The sequence below is a fragment of the Culex quinquefasciatus genome, chromosome 2, assembly GCF_015732765.1.
Source record: "Culex quinquefasciatus strain JHB chromosome 2, VPISU_Cqui_1.0_pri_paternal, whole genome shotgun sequence".
NCBI classification, from domain to species: domain Eukaryota; kingdom Metazoa; phylum Arthropoda; class Insecta; order Diptera; family Culicidae; genus Culex; species Culex quinquefasciatus.
In genome coordinates this window covers 23,976,794-24,002,069 of record NC_051862.1, presented here as the reverse complement: position 1 = coordinate 24,002,069, position 25,276 = coordinate 23,976,794, and the positions used below count along the sequence as shown (strand labels likewise).

The window sequence follows — 25,276 nt, the reverse complement described above, 5'->3', positions numbered from 1 at the left end:
ATAAACTAGTACAATTTATGGTTATGGTTTATGAATTATCTATCGTAATTATGAATGTTTTTAAAAAATCACTTTATTTGTATCATTATTATTCACTTCAAAAGAACAGGATGGAATTAAAGTAAAGTTCCAACACATTTTTTTTTTAAATTGTCTTAAAATTCTTTTTCGTAATTTTTCTTTAAGCTTGTCAGGTCAAAAATCACCTACTTTACATTTTCACAACCGGTTCGTACATTTTAGTTAAACATGTTGCACATTGCATAACTTATGTCGCACTGATCCACACCTCAAAACAAACAAACTCATGGTCAAACGAACTTCTGCAAGTGTCGGTCCGGTTTACGTGTTCATTGACATCTTTGTCTCGCATGCTTGTTTACGATGATGATTATTGCAAAAAGGTATTTATTTTATTCCCCAGCAAGCTTGTATTGACGTGCGTATTGGAACTTCCCAGAACTGGAACTGAACTTGGCGCCAAAAAGTGAAAGTTAAAAACTGCATCGCGGTGCAGTTGGAGTCGGGACTGGCCAAGTCCAAGGTCGTCACAGCGCAGCGTTACAGACAATGCGGTAGTGCCTCCGAAAAAAGAGACCATTACAAAGTGCCCTTCGAAGATATATCTTTCGGAATTCGTCTTGTGGGGGGAGACTGTATGGGGTCACAGACAAGTAGATTCAATTTATTGAATGAACTGCTAAGTGAACTTGCGTATTGAAAGTGACGATCAATATTAAAACTCCGGACAAGTGTCAACATCCGTTTGTCTGTGGCCGTTCGTCTGGTTTAGATCTAGTCGGCGCAATTGCCCTCAAGAGAGGACCAACACCGAGTACCCTGACGGTATGGCTTCACGCCAAGGCAGTGAAAGGAAGTCTATAAATACGACGACCGTTGGGCGCTTCCGTTACTAGTCCGGAAGATTTGGTCGTTGGAAGAGGAAGGAAGGAAGGAGGTCGTCCTTTTCGGTTGACTCGTAATGTCCGAGTGCGAAGTGATGTTGAGTGATGTGAGTTTGGGGGAGTACATCTCGGTGCCCAGGTTCTACGCCGGTGCGGACGTGTTCCTGACCGGCGGAACGGGGTTCATGGGCAAGGTGCTGATCGAGAAGCTGCTCCGGTCCTGCCCGGATGTGGGCCGGATTTTTGTGCTGATGCGCTCGAAGCGTGGCAAAACGCCCCAAACTCGGGTGCAGGATCTGACGAATAATCCGGTGGGTGTGAAGAAAACTAGAATAGAAGTTTGTGGAAGTGTTCAAGTGTTATAGCATGATGATATCAAGAACAGAAAATGAACAATTGATAATCCGGTGAAATCTACATAAAAATCAACAATTAGAGTTGAAAAGTGATGCCGAAAAACAAAGCGACTATAGAAAGCCTAAAAGAATGATGTAAAATGTTTAAAAATGTCACCTTTGTCATAGGGTGCAAGAAGATCCGAGTTGATACTGATGAGTTATTAGCAATTCGAAGAAAAAAAAATCGGCTTATATACTTGAAAGTATATAAGGGGTATATAGGAAATATATAAGAAAATACTTTTTACTCAAAGAATTACCAAAAATCAGGATCAACACGGATTGTTTTGCACCCCTCGACAATGTTGTAGAGAACCTTAATCGATCAAAATTGGCACAGTTACTTATTTTTGTTTAAAGAATCGAGTCGTGGGGTATACCGTAAAACGGGGTGACTTTGATAGGTTTGCGATTTTTCCGCAAAATGAAGAGTACAATTAAAATACGTAAGGAATGGTTCAGAAACATACTGACCGTGGTAGAGAAGTGTTCAAAGTACCTCATGAAGAACTTTTCATAAATTTTTGAAAAGTTTATAAAGTTTGTTGACTATAGTTAAGAAAATGTGGACGAAAGTCATTATTTTAAACTTCTCAAAGTGTCATGATTTTCTCAATGAACATGAACCGATGATGAACCAATGAACCGATTTTTTTAATCGGAAAACGGAATGCATTTTCGGATTCTTTGGACAATTCCACTAGGAGAAGGTTAAATAAGTTTGTAAATAATAAATAATATGTGTTTTTGAAAAACAATTAAAAAAAAAATCTCCAAATTTATAGGCAAATTCAGTTGAACAAATTTCATGTAAAATGTGAAAACTTGTGATTCGTGCTTCGAATTCAGTTTAAAATGCAATATAAATCGATAATTTTATAAACAAAACTATTTTTAACAAATTTCAGGCAAAATTCCGATTTTTTTAACAATTTTACCTAAAATTTATATGTATTTTGTTAAAAAGCTTATAAACTTAGTTAACTTAATATAAACATTGATTTTTTTCTTACAAACTATATCAGCTACTTTAGTGATGGTACATTTAACGTACAAATAAAGTTTGAACATCTTAAATATGATTTTAACAAAAAAAATATGACTATCAAAGTCACCCCGGAATTAAAACCAAGAATTTTTAACGTAACTATTTTTCTAAACACTATTGAAAAAACTTTTTTTTCCAAAATAGTGCATGGCCTTTGTGTGGCCTACCCCAGTACATGTTTTAAAAATAATAATCTTGAGAAAAACCTTACCTGTTGGAAAATATTCTAAAAACAAATTGAAATCCTATCAAAGTCACCCCGGTTTACGGTACCTTGTGTGTGTTTTTTATTGTCACCCTATTGTGCTGTTATGTTAATTTCGTAATTTATAGATTCAGCATAAAAAATGTAAAAAAAAAAACTTTCCATAATCAAGAGATCATCTCTTTTTTATTCTTTGAACTGAACAGAAAGAATTTAATTAAAAATATACAGATTTTTTCTTTGAAACTGAAAATTTCATTTTGTGATATATACACAGTAAAAAAGAATATAACCTCTTTTTTAAGTAATTCAAGAGTTTTTTTTTAATCCTTTGAACATATGAAACACAATTGCTTATAGAACATTAAAAAAAAAACAAAGTCTGGAATTTCACCCTAATAATTTGTGAAAAGGTTAAATTCATCAGGAAGTGAATAAAATTTCACCAGTTCCGGATGTAAAATTACACATATTTTTTGACACATTCCCAGTAGTAATATTATCTTTTTTTTTGCTGTTTAGTGATCAATGAAAAATAACTTTTTATTGATACATTAATAAATTTTTTTTAAAAATTCAGTGAGCACAAAATAATAAAACTCAACAATCAATTTGAAAAATGTTAATAAATGACTGTAAACTAATTTAAATAATAATTTTTATCCATTTTCTATTTATTAGACTATTCTACCATTCAATTTCTGTTGCAAAAATTTGAAAAATCATTAAAAAATATGTTTTTTTTTTTTTTTCAAAAAATCTAATTTATTTTGCAATCTATGATGTATTTTGTCAGGTCATTTACCTGATAAAATCTATCCAGGTTTTTAAGCGAAGATGGCGTTCGAATGGTGAACGCCCGAAATGTCAAAATCGCGCAGTAGCACCAACATTAGAAAAAAAATGTGGCTGTCATGCCATGGCACACTTGTTCCGTAATGTTGGTACCACTGCGTGATTTTGACATTTCGGGCGTTCACCATTCGAACGCCATCTTCGCTTAAAAACCTCGATAGCATTTTAAATCCTTTTTTTACATTTCTGTCATTTCATATGGGTCATTCCATCTCAACTGTGCACGAAAAAGTGCAAATTTGAAAATTACCCTCTCCGATCCTGCTCAAATTTGGCAGAGCTGTTGATACTATCAAAACTTGCAAGAATCCCGAATTTCATCCAAATTGGACCACCCGCTCCATTTTTGTACCTCCCCAAAAAATCGACTTTTTGCGATTTTTGATCAAATCTCCTACTTTCAAACAGCGATAGCTTAGGAACCACAAATCATAGAAGGTCGGTCTTAAGATCAATTTTAAAGGAAATTGGACGTAGAATCCATTTCCGTGATCAAAATGTTGATTAATTTATTTTTACTATCTGTATTGCGCAATTGAAAACTTGAAACGGCCGTATCTCAAAACAGCCCTATTTATTTTTTAAATTTGACCTCACCATCGTATTCCCCGGCCAATTTTACATAAGAATCATTTATCGACAGAAATGAATATGTTTCGTTCCAGAGATATCGAATTTTAATGTTTAGTGTTTTCGAGATTACCTACATCAGCTTCATTCGCCGCATCACAGGCGGGCTGATCAATAACTGCTACCTGGTGTTCTGGGAGATGATTAATTTAATTTATATTTTTATAATTTTACGCAAATATTTATTCAAATGGCTAATAGGGGAAATTCTCGTATGTTTGGCAGCTTAAGTCCTCGCTCCTAGTTTTGCCCAATTTGCTCATTTTCACTATTTAAAAAACAAATTTTGCAAACGATGGTGAGGTAAAAAAAAAAGTTGGGGTGTTTTGAGATACGGCCGTTTAATGTTTTCAATTGCGAAATACAGGTAGAAACAATAAATTAATCAACATTTGATCACGGAAATGGATTCTACGTCCAATTTCCTTCGAAATTGAGTTTAAAAACAGAAAAAAATGATTTTTTTCCAAGTCTCACCCAAACAATCCAGCATTATCTAAAAAAAAGTTAAATTAAAAATCACCAAATTTTTTTTACCGTATAACATTTTTTTTTCCAGTGTAGTCCGTATCCATAACTACAACTTTGCCCAAGATACCAAATCGTTCAAAAAAATCCTTCAAAAGATACAGATTTTTGAATTTTCATATATCATTTTTGTATGGACAACTGCCAAATTTGTATGGAAAATTATATGGACAAACTAATGATGCAAAATGGCTTCTTTAGGCATACTGAAGGCACCAAAAATTATCAGTCGGATTAAAAAATACAAACAAAACCGAATGGCCGAAATCTGAGAGATCTGCTCAATAGTGCTTATGTATGTTCACTTTTAAAAACATTTTTTTTTAGTAGCTGAGAAAATTCTAAAATTTCTAAATTGACCCTTTTTAAATGTTTGGCCTTATTTTGAAATGTTGAAAATATTGAAATTGGAAAACGTCACAAAATGTCACATTTTACCATTGATAAATGGATTTATAATTTGAGAGATATCATAAGTTGAAAAATTAAGGCTGATTGGATAACAATTAGATTTTTTTTAAATATTTTTCTTAGCAATTTTGAATGAAATTCAAGTGATTACAAATCATTTAATTTTTTCTGCCATATTGGATGTCATCTTGAATATCCAATTTGCTTCAAAATAAGAGAAAATAAGGAAAATATACAAAGATTTGAAATAAGGACCTGTAACACGATTTGCTTTTGGTTTCACTTTTCAAGAGTTTTATTATAACTTGATTCGCATTATATTCATGCCAGAAGATATTCAGTAACACAACTTCCCTGCTGACCTTTCCCTTACCCATCATCAGTTGTTCGAAAAGCTGAAACGCCTCAACCCGTCGGCCCTGTCCAAACTGGTGCCCATGTACGGTGACTGCATGCAGCTGCGGCTGGGGATGTCCCCGGAGGACATCCAACGGTTGCGGAATGTGTCGGTGGTGTTTCACCTGGCGGCCAGCGTCCGCTTCGACGATCCCCCAAGGACGCCATCCTGACGAACGTGCTCTCGACGCGCGAGCTGTTCGAGCTGTGCCTGGGGATGAAGGCGTTGCGGGCCGTCGTGCACGTTTCGACGGCCTACAGCAACCCCGAGCAGACGCAGGTCGATGAGAGGGTGAGTTTCAAAACTTTGGGGTTCTTAAAATGATGATGAATTTTGGTGTTTCAGTTATATCCTGCCAAAGCAGATTGGAGGAAGATGCTGGATTGTGCCCTCAAATTCGACACACAGATTTTAGATATTTTAACAGACAAGTAAGTTCTCAGAAAAGAAGGATTCTCAAAACGCTAAATCTTCATAATTCGTCTCCAGGGTCACCGACTTTGCCCCAAACACGTACACCTTCAGCAAAGGCCTGGCGGAGCAGGTGTGCCGTGACTACGAAAGCCAGCTGCCCCTCGTGATCTTCCGACCCTCGATCGTGGTCAACACAATCGAGGAACCGCTCGTCGGTTGGATCGACAACCTCAACGGTCCATCGGGAATGCTGCTCGGAGCCGGAACCGGCATCGTTCGGACGGATCTCATGCCGACAGGAAACCGTGCCAACACCATCCCGGCGGACATTTCCATCAAGGCATTACTGTTGGCCGCGTGGCGAAGAGGCACGACGAAACACACCCCAAGCCAGAACCACCTGCCCGTGTACAACAGTGCCGTCGAGCACGAACATTCGTGGCAGTTCGCCAAAATGATCGACTGTGGCAAGGCAAACATGACCAAGCTGTGCTTCAGTCGGCTACTGTGGGTTCCCGGTGGATCGACGACCACGTGGCGGGTCAAGTACTATCTGATGGTTCTGTTGCTGCACATTCTGCCGGCGATGCTGGTCGATACGCTCTGCTGGGTCTGCGGGAAGCGACCCTTGTAAGACACTCCAAAAATTATTTTAAATTGACAAAATATAATAAACTTTTGCTTTCAGCTTGATGAAAATTCAGCGGAAAGTGTTCCTCGCGCAAGCTTCTCTACGATACTTTGTGTATCATCAGTGGAACTTTGAGACCGAACGGTTTCGATCGCTCCGAAATGGTCTGCAGGGAGACGATATGTAAGTAGTCGTTACCAAGTCCAAGCCTTCCCTATTTAAACACTGCACAGTGGTCCGAAACCGAAATCTAGCGTGACAAAATTGATACCGGCCACACGTTAAGATTTAGAGCTTTGGTGTCTTCGGGACAAATAATCAGGGTCAATAGGGGAATCTTTTGGTATGGTAGACATTAGGGTGGTCCAAATTTTAGGGTGGTTCAAAATTTTTATTTTGGCAGGATGACGAGATAGCGCTTTGGTGTCTTCAGAAAAGTTGTAGAGAACACCATTCTGAGCAACTTTGCTGAAGAGCACAAAGCTCTATCTTCAAACGGGAAGTTTCTAGAGCCATTTTTGTAATTTAGGTTTAAGTGTTTATGAAAAAATGAGTTTTTTAATTTATCAATTCAGGCTTGTAACGTAGCGAGTTGGTGTCTTCTAGACATTTGTAGAGCTTATTAAAACACACATTTATATTCCAAGAGAGCAAAAATCGGACCTTTAAAACGAAAGTTATAGCCAAAATACGACGAAAAAGACGCCATTTTGAAATGTGAATAACTCGAAAAGGTGATGGAGTTTGACCTCGCTCTTAGAAGCATCTGAAAGTACACATTTTAGAGTATATGTGCTGAAAATATCTCGGAGGTCTTTTTTGTTTAACTTATTTAATCTCAATTTGAAAATGAGCATTTTTTAATCGTTTTTTGTCCATAACTTTTGATAGAATTGACCAAAATTCAGTTTTCAAGAATAAAAATGTTCATTTTGACAAGCTCTACAATTGTCTAGAAGGGCTCAAAAATGTACAAAATGATCTTGTGGTTGTAAAAGAAGAAACAAGTTTTGGCTGAAATATTTCAGGAATAAATTTAATTATTTTGTTGATTCCTGAAATATTTCAGCCAAAACTTGTTTCTTCTTTTACAACCACAAGATCATTTTGTACATTTTTGAGCCCTAGACAATTGTAGAGCTTGTCAAAATGAACATTTTTATTCTTGAAAATGAATTTTGGTCAATTCTATCAAAAGTTATGGACAAAAAACGATTAAAAAATGCTCATTTTCAAATTGAGATTAAATAAGTTAAACAAAAAAGACCTCCGAGATATTTTCAGCACATGTACTCTAAAATGTGTACTTTCAGATGCTTCTAAGAGCGAGGTCAAACTCCACCACCTTTTCGAGTTATTCACATTTCAAAATGGCGTCTTTTTCGTCGTATTTTGGCTATAACTTTCGTTTTAAAGGTCCGATTTTTGCTCTCTTGGAATATAAATGTGTGTTTTGATAAGCTCTACAAATGTCTAGAAGACACCAACTCGCTACGATACAAGCCTGAGTTGATAAATTAAAAAAAACTCATTTTTTCATAAACACTTCAACCTAAATTACAAAAATGGCTCTAGAAACTTCCCGTTTGAAGATAGAGCTTTGTGCTCTTCAGCAAAGTTGCTCAAAATGGTGTTTTCTACAACTTTTCTGAAGACACCAAAGCGCTATCTCGTCATCCCGCCAAAATAAAAATTCTGAACCACCCTAAAATTTGGACCACCCTAATGTCTACCATACCAAAAGATTCCCCTATTGACCCTGATTATTTGTCCCGAAGACACCAAAGCTCTAAATCTTAACGTGTGGCCGGTATCAATTTTGTCACGCTAGATTTCGGTTTCGGACCACTGTGCACTGGTCATTGTAGATGTTAGCTTCAGTCGGCGGTTTACTGACAACTCTTTAGAAGCTCAGCTCTACTAACATGCAGCACCAGTCTTTTGAATTAGGGTCACAGTTCTAGTGTTTCTGGAATTTAATGCTCTAGTTTTCACAAAGTAGCGTATTTTTTGAAAATACTCAAATTTACATAACTTGCATCATTGGTAGCAAACGAAGGGAAATTTGGTATGGATATTATGAAAATTTGAGTACCTAAAAAAAGTATTTTGTGAAAATTTAATTATTTTATTTCAAAAACACTCAAACAGTGAAAATGCATGCAAAATTTCAAATCATTTGATAACCACATGGCAAATTATGAAAAATTGAGTACAGTCATCCCACATATTCGGAACACCCACAAATTCATAACACTTTTGAGCAGTTCTCTAGGATTTCGGTCATTCGATTTTTTTTTGTATTTTTTAATCCGGCTGAAACTTTTTTGGTGCCTTCGGTATGCCCAAAGAAGCCATTTTGCATCATTAGTTTGTCCATATAATTTTCCATACAAATTCGGCAGCTGTCCATACAAAAATGATATGTGAAAATTCTAAAATCTGTATCTTTTGAAGGAATTTTTTGATCGATTTGGTGTCTTCGGCAAAGTTGTAGGTATGGATATGGACTACACTGGAAAAAATGATACACGGTAAAAAAATTGGTGATTTTTATTTAACTTTTATCACTAAAACTTGATTTGCAAAAAACACTATTTTTAATTTTTTAATTTTTGATATGTTTTAGAGGACATAAATGCCAACTTTCAGAAATTTCCAGGTTGTGCAAAAATCATTGAGCGAGTTATGAATTTTGAATCAATACTGATTTTTCAAAAATCGAAATATTGGTCGCAAAATTTTTCAACTTCATTTTCGATGTAAAATCAAATTTGCAATCAAAAAGTACTTTAGTGAAATTTTGATAAAGTGCACCGTTTTCATGTTAAATCCATTTTTAGGTGACTTTTTTGAAAATAGTCACAGTTTTTCATTTTTTTAAATTAGTGCACATGTTTGCCCACTTTCGAAAAAAATATTTTTGAAGAACTTAGAAAATTCTATATATTTTGCTTCTTCAGACTTTGTTGATACGACCTTTAGTTGCTGAGATATTGCAATGCAAAGGTTTAAAAACAGGAAAATTGATGTTTTCTAAGTCTCATCCAAACAGCCCACATTTTTTTACTGTCGATATCTCAGCAACTAATGGTCCGATTTTCAATGTTAATATATGAAAAATTTGTAAATTTTTACGATCTTTTTGAAAGCAATATTTTCAAAATTTTCAAATCAAGACTAACATTTCGAAAGGGCCAAACATTCAATATTACGCCCTTTTGAAATGTTAGCCTTGATTTGAAAATTTTGAAAATATTGTTTTCGGAAAGATCGGAAAATTTTACAAATTTTTCATATATTAACATTGAAAATCGGACCATTAGTTGCTGAGATATCGACATTGAAAAATGGTGGGCTGTTTGGGTTAGACTTAGAAAACATCAATTTTCCTGTTTTTAAACCTTTGCATTGCAATATCTCAGCAACTAAAGGTCGTATCAACAAAGTCCGAAGAAGCAAAATATAGAGAATTTTCTCAGCTTTTCAAAAATATTTTTTTGAAAAGTGGGCAAACATGTGCATTAATTTAAAAAAATGAAAAACTGCGACTATTTTCAAAAAAGTCACCTAAAAATGGATTTAACATGAAAACGGTGCACTTTATCAAAATTTCACTAAAGTACTTTTTGATTGCAAATTTGATTTTACATCGAAAAATGAAGTTGAAAAATTTTTGCGACCAATATTTCGATTTTTTGAAAAAATCTGTATTGATTCAAAAATTCATAACTCGCTCAATGATTTTTGCACAACCTGGAAATTTCTGAAAAGTTGGCATTTTATGTCCTCTAAAACATATCAAAAAATTAAAAATAGTGTTTTTTTGCAAATCAAGTTTTAGTGATAAAAAGTTAAATAAAAAATTACCAATTTTTTTTTACCGTGTATCATTTTTTTCCAGTGTAGTCCATATCCATACCTACAACTTTGCCGAAGACATCAAATCGATCAAAAAATTCCTTCAAAAGACACAGATTTTAGAATTTTCACATATCATTTTTGTATGGACAGCTGCCAAATTTGTATGGAAAATTATATGGACAAACTAATGATGCAAAATGGCTTCTTTGGGCATACCGAAGGCACCAAAAAAAATTCAGCCGGATTAAAAAATACAAAAATTAAAATTGAAGAAAAAAGACCGATTTCGTAGAGAATTGCTCTTTTGTGATAATTTGTCAATAGCATGCCAAATGCAGCTTTTCTCTTGACCCTACTATTTTTAAGACCTTTATTTGGACATTTTCTTGCTATTTCACAAGTTAAAGTAGTACTTTTTGAACAAAACACTTCATTTCAAGACTATTTTGTCCAGAGCAGCAAAACACTGCCTCCAAATTGCCTGTTCCATGATTGTGGAATGTTACTGTGCCTCCCACAATTGTGGAACTCCTGAATTTAACTGATATTTTCACAAAAAAGTTATCAGACCATGGATAAAAGATCACTAAGCTTGAGTTTCACTGGTTGCAATGTGTGAAGTCATTATTTTGTTATAAATATGGACTCCTCGAGAGATCCAAAGTTTGTTTACATCCGTAAGAAAAAAGTGTTCCGAATTTGTGGTTTTCAAGGGTCAAATGTTCTTCAAAAACTTGAATTAAAAGTTAAAATTTGCAGTTGTTCAATACAGCATTCGAAAGATCGCATGAAAAGCTTTCAAATGAAGGTAAAAGCGAATCATTAAGTTCAATTTTAGATTTGCTATGATTTTTTGAACATTGGCCGATCTGTAAACTGTTCCGAATATGAGGGATGACTGTACTTTAAAAAAAAATAGGTTTTTTTATGTGTAAAAAATTTAGTATTTCATTAAAAAACCTCAAAATGCAGGCAACATTTTAAAACGTTTGATACCCATATGAAATTATGAAAATTTGATTTCTTTTTGAAAATACGGTATTTTGTAAAAGTTTTAATATTTCATTCCAAAAACTCTAAAACAGTGGAAATGCATTCAAAATTTCAAATCATTTGATACCCATATTGCAAATTATGAAAAATTTGGGGACTTTAAAAAATACAGTATTTGTGAAAATTTTAGTACACAATATATTTAACAAAAAAGTGAAAAGCATACCAAATTTGGTTTCGTTTGATACCCATGATAAAAATTCTGTAAATTTGAGAACTTTGAAAAACGGTATTTTGTGTAAATTTGTGTACTTTCGAAAAAACTGAATTTAACGAAAAACTAGAGCATTTAAGGCCGTTGCGAATATTTTTCAAAGTTTATGTCGCCCCCCTCCCCTTCAAAATTGGTTTGAAAAATCAGAGGGCAAAAAAATATTTTTTCCAAAAAACTTCAAAATTTTCATGAAAATATTAGTCTAATCATCTAAAAACAATCTAAAATGCATTTTTTCTGCATTGATAATCATATTTAGCATGTTTTCGCAATTACTTAGATATTTTGGAAACTAATGATGGCAAAACAACTGGACAGGTGTATGATGCATTTTAAAACACTTTTTTCATTTAAATGTTAAAACCATGACTCGTAATTTCAATTTTTATACTTTTTTTTATTTTTTTGTCCCGCCCCCCTCCTTGACTTTGATCAGAATCGAGGGACACTTCAAAAAAAATTTGCAACGGCCTAATTAAAAAATACTACAACAGTGAAAAAGCAAACGAAGCGAAAAATTGCAAATTATGTTAATTGGAGTAAAATCGGTATTTTGTGATTTTTTAGTTTTTATACTTTGCAATTATTATTATGTTGCCTTCCCCCTTCAAAATTAGTCCGAAAAATCAGGGGTCAAAAAATATTTCAAAATTTTAATGAAAAAAGAAGTCAAATCAACTGAAAACAATCTAAAACGAATTTTTTGAAAGTTATGAAATTTCAATGTACAGCACCGCAGAAACTTTTTTTTTGCAAAAAATAAATTTTCATCAATTGGTACTTAGGTTTTTTGGAAACTAATGAGTGCAAAACAACTGGGCAGGTGTATAATGCATTTTTAAACACTTTTTTCCTTCAAAAGTAAAAACCGTGGCTTGTAAATTCAATTTTTAAACTTTTCTTTAATTGTTTTGAGATCTAATTTCTTATACCAAACATCCTTAAAAATTTTCAAAAAAAAATCATGTGACAAAATGACACTCAATCACTAATTTTAAATGGAAAAACATATTCAATGAATTGGTTGTTTATACATTGTGAAATATTAATTTTGTTATGTTTGAACGAAAGTATTGTAAAATTACACTTTTCAGACTATATTTTGAAAACTTCAATATTTTCTTCGAGTAGAAAATCTGATAAATTAACTTGCATGAAAACGCCCTCTTCGATTTGCGTGAAATGTTGTCATAAGGGTAATGTTTGTCCCTGATCTCGAATCCGAGGTCCATTTTTGATATCTCGTTACGGTGGGCGGTTTTATGACAAAATTTTTTTCGTTAGTTAGCTGTTACAAATTGAGCAACACGCCATTAGGATGGAAATTTAATGTACTTTTCGAATCTTCAGTTATTCAGAAGTGTCATTTTTTGGTAATTACAGCGCCGCCTTCAGCTGGCACCTAACGGAGGAGCGCATCGACCAGTTCTACTACGACTGCTGGATGGGCGTGCGGCGCTACCTCCTGAACGACCCGGACGAATCGCTGCCCCAGGCGAACCGCAAGATGCGCCGGCTGAAGCTCGCTGACCGCGTGGTCAAGGCCATTTTTTACGCCCTACTCGCGTACTGGCTGTGGAAGAGCGCCCTGCTGCAGAGCTTCGAGACGCAGCTGGTGCGGTTGGGCAATCGATGACCGTAAGGTAGGGACGGGATGTTTCTCGGTGTAAATAAACATTTATTCAGGAGGCTCTTTTTTGGAGGGTGTACTATTTTAAATAGTGAAGTATTTTTTATTTGAATGTTCTTCGAAAATGTCCATGTTGAAGGTGAAACTTGCTTGTTGATCTAACGCTACGACTCGTGTGTTTGTGTGATACTGAGAGGAGGCAGTGACCAAACTAAATGCCACAGTTTTTAAATGACCCGTTGTTGTTCAAGAATGTGTTGGATGTTGGAGTGTGTGGTCGTTTGATTTCGTTCGCTTTTAGCTAAAATAAAAAAGTATAATTGCAGAACTTCAAGTAAAAACAAAACCCAATTTGCTCCAAATGCGATTGTGAGATTATAAATAAAACAGTTGCGCTAGTCTCGATCTACAGGTTCACAGCCCGGCCAAGGCTCTTGTGGGCCAGTTCACCTCCGGGGGTCGAGTTACGGATGACGCTGCAGTTATCCGGCTTGGCGTAAATGTCCGTGACCAGTTCCTCCACCGCGATCTCCTTGTCGGCCTTGGCAACCTTGGTCGCGGCATCAACCTCTCCACGGAGCTTGGACTCGATCTCTTTCAACTCCTCGGTCGTTGCCAGTTCGTTCGTGAGGATCTTCTCGCGCAGCGAAGTGATCGGATCACGCGTTTGGCGCACTTCGGCGATTTCATCACGCGACCGGTAGCTGGTTCCCGGATCCGACATGGAATGTCCCGAGTAGCGGTAGGTGGCCGTCTCCAGCAGGATCGGTCCCTTGCCACTGTTGCAGTGCTCGATGGCAAATCGGGTAGCCTCGCGGACCGCCAGCACGTCCATTCCGTCGACCCAGATTCCGGGCACGGCGTCTCCACGGGTGTAGTAGTTGACATTGGCCGAGGCACGCTCCGCACTGGTTCCCATTCCGTACCCGTTGTTCTCACAGACAAAAATGCATGGCGCGTTCCATAGTTTGGCCATGTTGTACACCTCAAAGATCTGTCCCTGATTGGCCGCACCATCGCCGTAAGCCGCAATGCACACTCCCTTCGTCCCGTTATACTTGGCAGCAAAGGCGATGCCCACTCCCAGCGGAACCTGCGCCCCCACAATACCATTACCACCGTAGAAATTATTCGTGTACATGTGCATGCTGCCACCCTTTCCCCGAGCGCATCCACTCTGACGACCCGTCAACTCAGCCAGCACGCCCTGCATCGACACTCCCATCAGATACGTCCAGCCGTGGCACCGGTACGCCGTGATGCACGAGTCCTCGGGACGCATGGCCGCGCGCATTCCAACGGCGCAAGCCTCCTGGCCGGAGTACAAATGACAAAAGCCGCGGATGATCTTCTCCTTGTACAGATTACCGGCGGCGGTTTCCATCCGGCGGATCGCGTACATCTGGCCGTAGTATCGGAGCGCTTCGTCCTTCGTTACGGTCACCGTCGTGGCCGGGCCCTGGTCCAGGTTGTGCAGCTTGAAGGCCTGGAAGATGGGAAACATTTTTGAGTTACGCAATAAAAGAACGTTCCTACTTTTTAGTCTAATGTATTCCCTACTTCAATCCAACACTTGCTCCCTGAATTCAACCCTTCGGGAAGACTTTATTGCACAAAAGGGGTACAATTCGTGGATGTTTATTAGCTCTACCTAACTTGTCCCGGTCGACCATCTGGTCAGAAGTGTCTTGTGGATAAATTTGTAGTCTAGTTCTAGCTGGTCAAGTTAAATGCGACCGGGAAGTCTACAAACTATACAAAAGACAAACCACTTTGTGTTCTGAAACGAGTACAAACATTGAACATAAAGGTACACGAAGGGCTACTGAGATTGGGTGAGTGGTGTTACATAATCTAAAGTATTGTCTGAAAGTTTCTCTACTAGATAGTCAATTTTGGTTAACTGGGCGTTAACAGTCACTTTGACAGATAGTTTACTGAAAGTTGGTTGTTAAAACAACTGAAATTTCAGCAAAAGAAACGTCAAATTATTCTGCAGAAAAGTAATTTTCTTTTGTCAGTTTGAAATTCGTTATCGAAATTAGATTTTGCGTGCCATTGGAAATGTTTCCAGTGCTGTTATTTCTATATTTATTTCAACAATCCTCCAAACTCCTGTTTCAAAGGATCACCATACATAATAAAAAAATCACAACACATTTGAAAGAGGATTTTCTCTCGGCAGCATCCAAACAATAAGTCATATGTGACCTAGTATGTGACATTTCTGTTTGACAGATATGTAGTTACTGAAAAAGCAATGTTTTTTTTCATTGTCGATGATTACTGAATCGCATTCACTTATTTATTTTACTGAAATGGCTATCGATCGCGCTATAGAGGAGAAAAGCAACTCGCGACAAAATTTTGAGGCTAGGAATTTTGACTGGTATGACTTTCATAAAGTATTCGCCTCCTTTTCTCTCCCACAGAAAACTGCGGACAATGTAGCTGTCAAACTAGGCCAAAATGTTAAAGTCACTCACAAAATGAATTTTGAGTGATTTGAGTTCATTCCTGACGTCACGATTTTCTTCTCTATTGCGACTTGTCAAACTGCCTGGGGAGATTTAAATTTCTCTCGAAAATGATAAAAGCGAGCCGAGGTTGCTCGCTCGTTTTCGCCTGTCAATCGCACTTTTAAAGTGTTAAAAGTTCTGTTTGGTGGAAACTGCGACTGGAAATGTAAATAAACAAAACGTGGTTGCCTAGCTTTTTGAACTCTTGTCTTCAAAAGTGCGAGAAAAAAGTGCTGGCTAAATCCAAGTAATAACATTAATTGATCCTGTAATTAATGTTATTAATTTATCTTCCCTTTGACAACTAATCCGACTTTTCCAAAAACACATTTTGTTCTTCTCACAATATCAAAAACTGAGCTTCTCAAGTGATTTTCGTCTGGTCGGGATGTAAGGCAGAATGATTATCCAGCTTTTTAAGCGAAAATGGCGTTCGAATGGTGAACGCCCGAAATGTCAAAATCACGCAGTGGTACCAACATTACGAAAAAGTGTGCCATGGCATGACAGCCGCATTTTTTCTAATGTTGGTGCTACTGCGCGATTTTCACATTTCGGAGGTTCAACATTCGAACGCCATCTTCGCTTAAAACCCTGGATATCTTTTTTTCATTTTGTTCATATTTTCACGATATTCATTAACTTTAATTTTAGAAAACAAATTCTGCCTTTCAATATTCGGTGTTTCGTAGGAGACCAGATCATCGTTATATCTCTTGAAAGGGTTGCAAGATCTTTAAACTTGATTCCTGAACGCAAAGGTAGTGGAATTTTTTTTTCCACCGATAGGTATATACAAAAAAACTGTAATGCTGTTTTCATATCTCCGATTATGTTATTTTTAAAATTTTACTCATGTGCTTATAGTTTGAAACAGGGGTGCCAGAATTATCATTTTTTCATTTCCATACCACTTTAATAATGTTAAAATTATAGAATACTTACTCTGGTTTCAAACGTCGCTTCGGTAGCATATCCGCTGCTTTGCGACTGAGTCGCAAGGACTTTCTGCAAATGTAAACATATAAGAACGCGTCATCAGATTTGTTTTTCTTCTGTTTAAAGCTAACTATAAATCAATTGATTTAATCAACTTCGATTAGTAACAAACATCATTATCAACACATCTATTTGCCGACCTTTGCAGTGCCGGCCACGTCTCCTGGTTTTTGGTTCTGTGCAGCCACCTCCGTCCCTGCACGGAAAATGGTTTTGACCCACTTGGAAAGTCCCATATTTTACTAGTGAAGTTTCCTGTTAGTATCGATTTGGTTGACCTTCGCCCAACAGCTGATTAGTTGAAAAGTACTTTCGATCCTATCTCGAAATAAGTTTTTAAATTTGTTTTGTTATGCAATCAGTTTTCCCTCACTGCGAAGGAGGTGCGTGTGGAGGAGGAGTAAAATGGTTCAGCCCGGAGAGGTCATCGGAGACGTCACCGGAAAAAATGCAAAATTGACATGAAATTTGTAGCTTATTTCTAGATATTCGTACGCAAAACTATTGCTACTTACCAGATTTCCAAACAGGCCACGCTGTGCGACAGATTTCGCGACGTTTGAAAGCATTTTGGACCAGATTTTTCAAGGGCAGTACGGAAAAATTGGGAACACAAATATGACACGGAATGACAGCGAATACGCAGCAGCAGTAGCAGATACGGGCTGATTGTTTTGCGAAATTTGGACATGGGAGAACTGTCAGTAGGGGTTTGTTTTGATGAGTTTGAGTTCGAAAATTCGAAGTTGGCCAAGAGTACCAGCACCAAGCGGTGGGCCGAGGAACTAAAATCTCTAGTAGATTGTCTGAATATAGTTTCTATGGTTTTGAAAATTTTGTAATTACTTTTTGTCAGTTTTATTTGTTATTTTTTGATTTATTTGATATGACAAACTTGTCAGATAACAATTTTGATCAGGCCAGGGAAGACAATACGATACGGAAAAAACATGGATTTGGGACTCAATTTTGTTCACAAAATTCATGTGTTCTGTAAATTTGTCATTGCTAATTAACAAAACGCTGAATGGCGTAATTTTCACGATTTTCAAACATTCAGATATCAAACTTTTTCTATTCATTTGAATTTAAGCCATATTAAAAATACAAAATCTATTGTAGAAATTGCTTTAAACAGACTCTCCTTGTACAAATTCTGATTACATTTAAAAGTTATGCAGAAATATTCATTTTTTCAATAAAATAAGAACTATAATGACTTCAATTGGAAATTATTCAACGATATCTACTTAAACCAAAACCTACATTCTGAACAACTTTTTGCATTGTTTAATAATATATTGTTTAAATCAAGTACAAAACATCAATTTTTCAGCCGGAACTGCTTTATTGACACAAAGGAGTGAACAACTTGATTACAAATACGTACTCGTCCGAAACAGAACGAAAAATTTATCCTTTCTCTCCACAAACAGAAACTTACGGTTAAACTTTTCCCTTCCGGTGAAAAAAAGGACGAATCTGGAACGGAATAAAGATTGGATTGGTATTTGTGCTACACAAACGGATGGAAAAAGTTTTATTTCATAATGCATAAATATTGGCAGATTGTTTCGTGTATTGTGGACCAACGAGGAATGATGGATTTCACTTTGTTGATATGAATTTATCTCTTTCTCTTGGGATAGTTCGTGTTGATTTTTATGCTTGTTTTGAAACATGTACAATATGGCGTCTGGTTGAGAATTTCGAGCTTTGGAAATGAGGAGACTTGTTGGATATAATATTTTTGATGTGCAATGCAGCTATTCCCCACCTTTGAATCACAAAAATGTTGAGCGTCCACATTTTTGGGATTGAATTTGGTTAGTTTTTTTTTTTTCAAATCAGCAAATTGGAGCATTGTATTTTTCCAATCTGATATGATGTGAGACCCGAAATTCCAGCTCTAAATGAAAAAAAAACTTGAAAAATATCAATTATAAAAAAAAACAAAACATTTCCTTTTTTACGAAACTAACAAATATTTAAATGTTTTTCCTCAGAAGGCATTTCTAAATTACACAAAAAAAAAACATTTTAAAACTTGAAACTTATTGAAGTTGAACTGTTGCAACAACTTTATTTTAACTGATAACATTTTAATTTTATTTTGAAACTTCATCTTATTTTTGATTTTATTGTTTACCATTAAAATATGCGTGTGATGAATTCTCCTAATAACGTTTTTTTTTTCACAGAGCTTAACAAAAAAAAAACACTCAAAAACTTGCTCAAAACTTTTTTGGTTGATATTAATTCCAGAAACTGAATGATCGGTTTTCAAAATCCAAAAAAAATATTTTCCGATAAAAATCTTATTTTCAGAGTATTTTTTTCTGGAACTGACATTCTTGGGAACTATTTTTTAAACCCAAAATTTTAACTAACCGTCTATTGGCTTCAATTTAATATTATTTTTGTGAGAAAAGTCAAATACAAATAATAATAAAGAGATTATTTTCCTACTTTCACTGTTTTCCAGAAAAAAATCTTTACGCTTGAAGATTTTATTTTTTAAATTGATAGGATGTTTTGTCCAAACCGATCAGATATTTCATTTATTTCAATAGTTATTGTTTTGATTTTTTAATTTTATGGTTTTAAATGACTGGTTAATTTGTTTGGTTTGAATAAATTTCTTTAAAAAAAAACATTTTTTTTCCTATTTTTGAGTAAAATTTTTGACATGACTCTAGGAAATGTTCTGAACAGTCCTCAGAAGAAAATGAAATTAATATTTTCATTGGATTTTACCTATGGGTAATTCTCCGCCAACTCACACAGCAGTTGCCCCGACCCCTCTTCGATTTGCGTGAAACTTTGTCCTAAGGTAACTTTTGTCCTGATCACGAATCCGAGGTCCGTTTTTGATATCTCGTGACGGAGGGCGGTACGACCCTTCCATTTTGAACATGCGAAAAAGAGGTGTTTTCAAAATTTGCAGCCTGAAACGGTGATGAGATAGAAATCTGGTGTCAAAGGGACTTTTATGTAAAATTAGACGCCCAATTTGATGGCGTACTCAGAATTCCGAAAAACGTATTTTCATCGAAAAAACACTAAAAAGTTTTAAAAATTCTCCCATTTTCCGTTACTCGACTGTAAAAATTTTGGAACATGTCATTTTATGGGAAATTTAATGTACTTTTCGAATCTACATTGTCCCAGAAGGGTCATTTTTCATTTAGAACAAAATTTTTCATTTTAAAATTTCGTGTTTTTCTAACTTTGCAGGGTTATTTTTAGAGTGTAACAATGTTCTACAAAGTTGTAGAGCAGACAATTACAAAAATTTTGATATATAGACATAAGGGGTTTGCTTATAAACATCACGAGTTATCGCGATTTTACGAAAAAAAGTTTTGAAAAAGTTGGTCGTCATCGATCATGGCCGTTCATGGTCACTCGCGACAGACACGCACGACGAAACAAAGAGAAACGCAAAAAGTAACTTTTTCAAAACTTTTTTCGTAAAATCGCGATAACTTGTGATGTTTATAAGCAAACCCTTATGTCTATATATCAAAATTTTTGTAATTGTCTGCTCTACAACTTTGTAGAACATTGTTACACTCTAAAAATAACCCTGCAAAGTTAGAAAAACACGAAATTTTAAAATGAAAATTTTGTTCTAAATGAAAAATGACCCTTCTGGGACAATGTAGATTCGAAAAGTACATTAAATTTCCCATAAAATGACATGTTCCAAAATTTTTACAGTCGAGTAACGGAAAATGGGAGAATTTTTAAAACTTTTAGTGTTTTTCGATGAAAATACGTTTTTCGAATTCTGAGTACGCCATCAAATTGGGCGTCTAATTTTACATAAAAGTCCCTTTGACACCAAATTTCTATCTCATCACCGTTTCAGGCTGCAAATTTTTGAAAACACCTCTTTTTCGCATGTTCAAAAATGGAAGGGGTCGTACCGCCCCTCCGTCACGAGATATCAAAAAACGGACCTCGGATTCGTGATCAGGGACAAAAGTTACCCCTTAGGACAAAGTTTCACGCAAATCGAAGAGGGGTCGGGGCAACTTTTCCCGATTTCGTGTGAGTTGGTAGAGAATTACCCCTATATTGATACAAAATGTCCCTTTTAATAATATTTTTTAAAATTTATGTAGGGGAAATTCTCGTATGTTTGGCAGGTTTAGCACTCGCTCCTAACTCCACCCAATTAGCTGATTTTGACTATTTAAACAACTAATTTTGCAAAACTTTTGATAGAAACTTGCTTGCTCACTTCTTATTGAGCTATTTATCACTAACATTAGAGGCACGCTGGAATTAGATGCTGTTCCCCTATGATCTTATTTCAAGTTTTTTTTTCGAACCATTCGTGGTTATACAAATATAAACAAAACCATGATTAGTCTTTCCAGTTTTATTTTTTCCCTATTTCATGATTCATATTTTCTTGTTTTTCCATACAAATATTTTTTTAATGTTTTTGTCGCCCCTTCCCCTCAAAATCGGACCGAAAAATCAGGGGGCAAAACAATTTTTTTCTAAACATCCAAATTTCTATGGAAATGCAAGTACAACCAGCTGAAATCAATTTAAAATGCATTTCCCTGCGTTTAAAATCATTTTTAGCATGTTTGGGTTAATTCAAAAATCCTTTGAATTTTTTAAAATTTTGTATGTACAGTACAGTAAACAAAAATTGTATGCAAAAATTTTTGTGTTCATCAAATCTTACATTTTTCGAAACGAAACAACTGAACTAGTGTAAAATGCAATTTCAAACACTTTTTTCATTTAAATGTTGAAACATAGGCTTATTTAAATTTTCGAGGGGGGCCTTGGCCAGAGCCGAGGGACAAAAACTTTGAAAAATTTATGCATCGGCCCAGTTAAAAAATAATAGTTCAGTAATCAAATAACTAAATGATTTGTTTTAAATGCTCTTTCACATATTATTTTTGTTTATGACGGGTAATGATGTATATTTTTAATTACACAGCAAAAAATGGATAAATTTGGGAGGTGTAAAATTTGATGGTTTAGCACTTCTTCTTTTATGATGTAATATTACCTCAATTTAGTCTGAAAAATTGGCAGTACAACGAAAAAGTGGAAATTTTTTGTATCTGACCTATTATCTCCCAACATTAAAAACTGTTACCGTTCTAAGCGACCGTTATCAATTCCGTTTTCAATCATTCAAAAATTTCCAAACTAAAAGTCCGTTAGTAACGCCCACACTTTACGATACAATGATCCCTCACTAATTTGGAGCCATTCAAAACAGTTGACACCCACATTTGCAGCCAATAACTTAAAACGTAATTATCGCATGATTCACACTCCCTCTCAATTTACAGCACTCTTTTGTACTTCAACGGACTTTTCCTACGACCTCCAACCGGTCAGCAGGTACCCCAGCAGCAGTCCTTCGGACTCCGTTCCTGTTTCACAAAAACAAGAAGCGGTTGGGTCAAAACACCTAATATTTACCTGTGGCTCGCGGGGCTATGTTTTGAATACTTCTACCGGCGGTGGCCACACTAACCTACATTTTTCCCTCTTCGCGCAGGCTAGCCCTCTTCTAGCCTAGGTAGGCAAATTCTGCCGCCTCGACAACCCATCTACCGCGCTGGGTAGTTCTTCAACCCAGCCCAAGTCACGTATATAAAGTCCCCGCCGGAATGTGCTTATCATGTCAGTTCGTCCAGTTCGAGCCACCGGTGATGAGTTCATCAGCACCCCGTCAGGTGTCCAAGTGGCTTCCAGTGAAGTGTCCAGCAGGTGTCATCGTCCTGCTGGAGTCAGCAGTTCTGAGCAGCGTTGGGTTGAGTTGTCCAAGTCCTGGGGCGATTGTCGGCTTGGTCGCTGTCTTTACCCGAGGCACAGTTGCACTTCAGTGACTAGACCGAACACTCGTATCCTAGGACTTACGCCATCGTCGAATGGTTTCGGAAGATCCAGCGGGTTTAGTGAAGTGTGAGCAGTGCAGCACAACCAGTGACGGAAGTTCGAAGGAACTCCCGGTGTGATATTCGAAGGTTCATTTTAGATAGCATATCACAACAGTAGTAACTACTAACTTTGCACTTGGTGTAACGTCCTGAAAATGTGTGTTAACTTCAGTGAAAAAAGTTTTCTGATTAGTCTCGAAAGGACGGTGCTTATATTGAAGGAACTTCTGCTGTGATCTGAGTTGGAACCATATCACAGTAGTTGTACTTTAATGTCGGTACCCGGTTTGGCGTCGGAGAAAAATTTGCATCATCTGTTTCCAACTACCAAAACTCTGGAGTTATTCATCGTACACATCAGAATGTTATGCGACTAACTTGGTTCAGTTGGTGGGAACTCTCTGCTTTTTTAGAACATCACTGGGCAAAGTTTGTCGCATAAATGAAAACATGTCATCGCTTTGCATCAAAGGAGAGACAGATTGTTTAGAAGTGAAAAGTGAGTTGGAATTACAAATGGAGTGTTAATTGAAATTTCTAAATGAATGGTGAACCCAAGTTGAATAACTATATCATGCAAGTATTATGAATGGAAAGTAACCCATTTATTGTTATCACATGCCATAATTAAAATTTGGGTATGAATTTATTATAACATCAACCAATAGGTTATGTGTTTTCAATAATGGGATAGCATTAACTAAAATGCTTCCGGAAAGATTTTCTCCAAAGTTTTATGGAGACTTAGTGGGGTAATTCTCCGCCAACTCACACAACAGTTGCCCCGACCCCTCTTCGATTTGCGTGAAACTTTGTCCTAAGGGGTAACTTTTGTCCCTGATCATGAATCCGAGGTCCGTTTTTTGATATCTCGTGACGGAGGGGCTGTACGACCCCTTCCATTTTTGAACATGCGAAAAACGAGGTGTTTTTCAATAATTGCAGCCTGAAACGGTGATGAGATAGAAATTTTGTGTCAAAGAGACTTTTTGTTTTTTCGTAAAACCGCGATAACTCGTGATGTTTATCAGCAAACCCCTTATGTCTATATATCAAAATTTTTGGAATTGCCTGCTTTACAACTTTGTAGAACATTGTTACACTCTAAAAAATAACCCTGCAAAGTTAGAAAAAACACGAAATTTTAAAATGAAAATTTTTGTTCTAAATGAAAAAATGACCCTTCTGGATCAATGTAGATTCGAAAAGTGCATTAAATTTCCCATAAAATGACCAAAATTTTTTCAGTTGAGTAACGGAAATGGGAGAATTTTTAAAACTTTTTTAGTGTTTTTTCGATGAAAATACTTTTTTCAGAATTCTGAGTACGCCATCAAGTCGGGCGTCTAATTTTACATAAAAGTCCTTTTGACACTAACTTTCTATCTCATCACCGTTCAGGCTGCAAATTATTGAAAAACGATTGTGTCACGTTCCCCAGAAAACCATTCCCCCGAATACCATTCCCCAGAAATCAATTCCCCAGAATGAACCGTTCCCAGAAAACCACTTCCAGAATGTATTATTCCCAGAAAACCATTCCCAGAATGTACCGTTCTCCAGAAATATTTATCGTGGTGATTATAATTATTTCCAAAATTAAAAAAATCCAAAATTTCCAAAATTTTCAAAATTTCTAAAATTTCTAAAATTTTCAAAATTTTTAAAATTTCAAAAATGTTCAAAATTTTCAAAATTTTCAAAATTTTCAAAATTTTCAAAATTTTCAAAATTTTCAAAATTTTCAAAATTTTTAAAATTTTCAAAATTTTCAAAATTTTCAAAATTTCCAAAATTTCCAAAATATCCAAAATTTTCAAATTTTCAAAATTTCCAAAATTTCCAAAATTCCCAAAATTTCCAAAATTTCCAAAATTTCCAAAATTTCAAAAATTTCAAAAATTTTAAAATTTTCAAAAATTCTAAATTTTCAAAATTTACAAAATTTCTAAAATTTACAAAATTTTCAAAATTTCTAAAATTTACAAAATTTTCAAAATTACCTAAATTTCCAAAATTTACAAAAATTCAAAAAAACAAAATTTCCATAATTTCAAATTAAAAAAAAACTAAAAAAATAAAATTAGTAATCTTTGATTTTCTTTAAATTTTAAAATTTCTTTTCTCGAAAAAAAACGAAACTATTGGCACTACGCCCCCCGGGGCATGGCCTTCCTCTAACGTGGGATTTCTGCTCCAGCGCCTCTGACGAGACAGGAGAAACCGGGACCGACGTTTTACTTCACCATCCGATAGAAGCTCAGTGGATAAGGCGGGAATCGAACCCGCGTCTCATAGCATCATCGAGATCGGCAGCCGAAGCCGCTACCCCTGCGCCACGAGACCCACTTTTCTCTTTAATTTTGATTTTTAAATTCCAAATTTTTGATTTTTTTGAGAATTTTGAAAATGTTTTTAATTTGACTTTTTGACTTACCATTGACAAATTATGATCATAATATTTAGATCGAAAAATCTCGAACGTGATGCGAGAAATAAAGATTGAAATATTATGCTCGAGTGCAATAATCACCAAGTTAACTTGTATCAGCAGTTATTACAAGGCTAGAAAGTTTTCCCTTCTTTAAAGAAAGGAAAACTTTACTGACTGATACAAGTTGAATTTTACCTTAAAAAGGGAGGAGGAG

At 35.8% G+C, this 25,276-nt stretch overlaps 2 protein-coding genes across 3 annotated transcripts; one reads left to right on the top strand and one right to left on the bottom strand.

Annotated features, from left to right (window-relative positions):
* Positions 1-897: 897 nt before the first annotated feature.
* Positions 898-13,274, top strand: LOC6035863 (putative fatty acyl-CoA reductase CG5065). Its single transcript, XM_001845925.2, is given in 7 exon segments — positions 898-1,216; positions 5,364-5,529; positions 5,532-5,668; positions 5,723-5,808; positions 5,867-6,421; positions 6,480-6,605; positions 12,937-13,274. Coding segments are annotated over 7 exon segments (1,557 nt in total). The 5' UTR covers positions 898-982; the 3' UTR covers positions 13,190-13,274.
* On the bottom strand, positions 13,247-17,386 carry LOC6035862 (pyruvate dehydrogenase E1 component subunit alpha type II, mitochondrial). Of its 2 annotated transcripts, XM_038254359.1 has the most exons (4): positions 17,217-17,370; positions 16,842-17,073; positions 16,648-16,710; positions 13,247-14,669 (listed from the first exon to the last, which is right to left on the bottom strand). In XM_038254359.1, exons 2-4 carry the CDS (start codon positions 16,935-16,937, stop codon positions 13,590-13,592), a joined length of 1,239 nt encoding a protein of 412 aa, XP_038110287.1. In that variant the 5' UTR covers positions 16,938-17,073; positions 17,217-17,370; the 3' UTR covers positions 13,247-13,589. The 2 variants fall into 2 exon arrangements, with proteins under 2 accessions (XP_038110287.1, XP_001845976.1); XM_001845924.2 differs by lacking the exon at positions 16,842-17,073 and having other exon boundaries at positions 17,217-17,386.
* Between the last annotated feature and the right edge of the window lie 7,890 nt (positions 17,387-25,276).

Excerpts from the sequence above, each read along its gene's own strand:
- LOC6035862 (XM_038254359.1), bottom strand. The coding sequence starts at position 16,937 with ATGGGACTTTCCAAGTGGGTCAAAACCATTTTCCGTGCAGGGACGGAG. Across the intron at positions 16,711-16,841 it reads ACGTGGCCGGCACTGCAAAG|AAAGTCCTTGCGACTCAGTC; the intron begins GTCGGCAAATAG and ends TTACATTTGCAG. Across the intron at positions 14,670-16,647 it reads AAGCGACGTTTGAAACCAGA|GCCTTCAAGCTGCACAACCT; the intron begins GTAAGTATTCTA and ends CCCATCTTCCAG.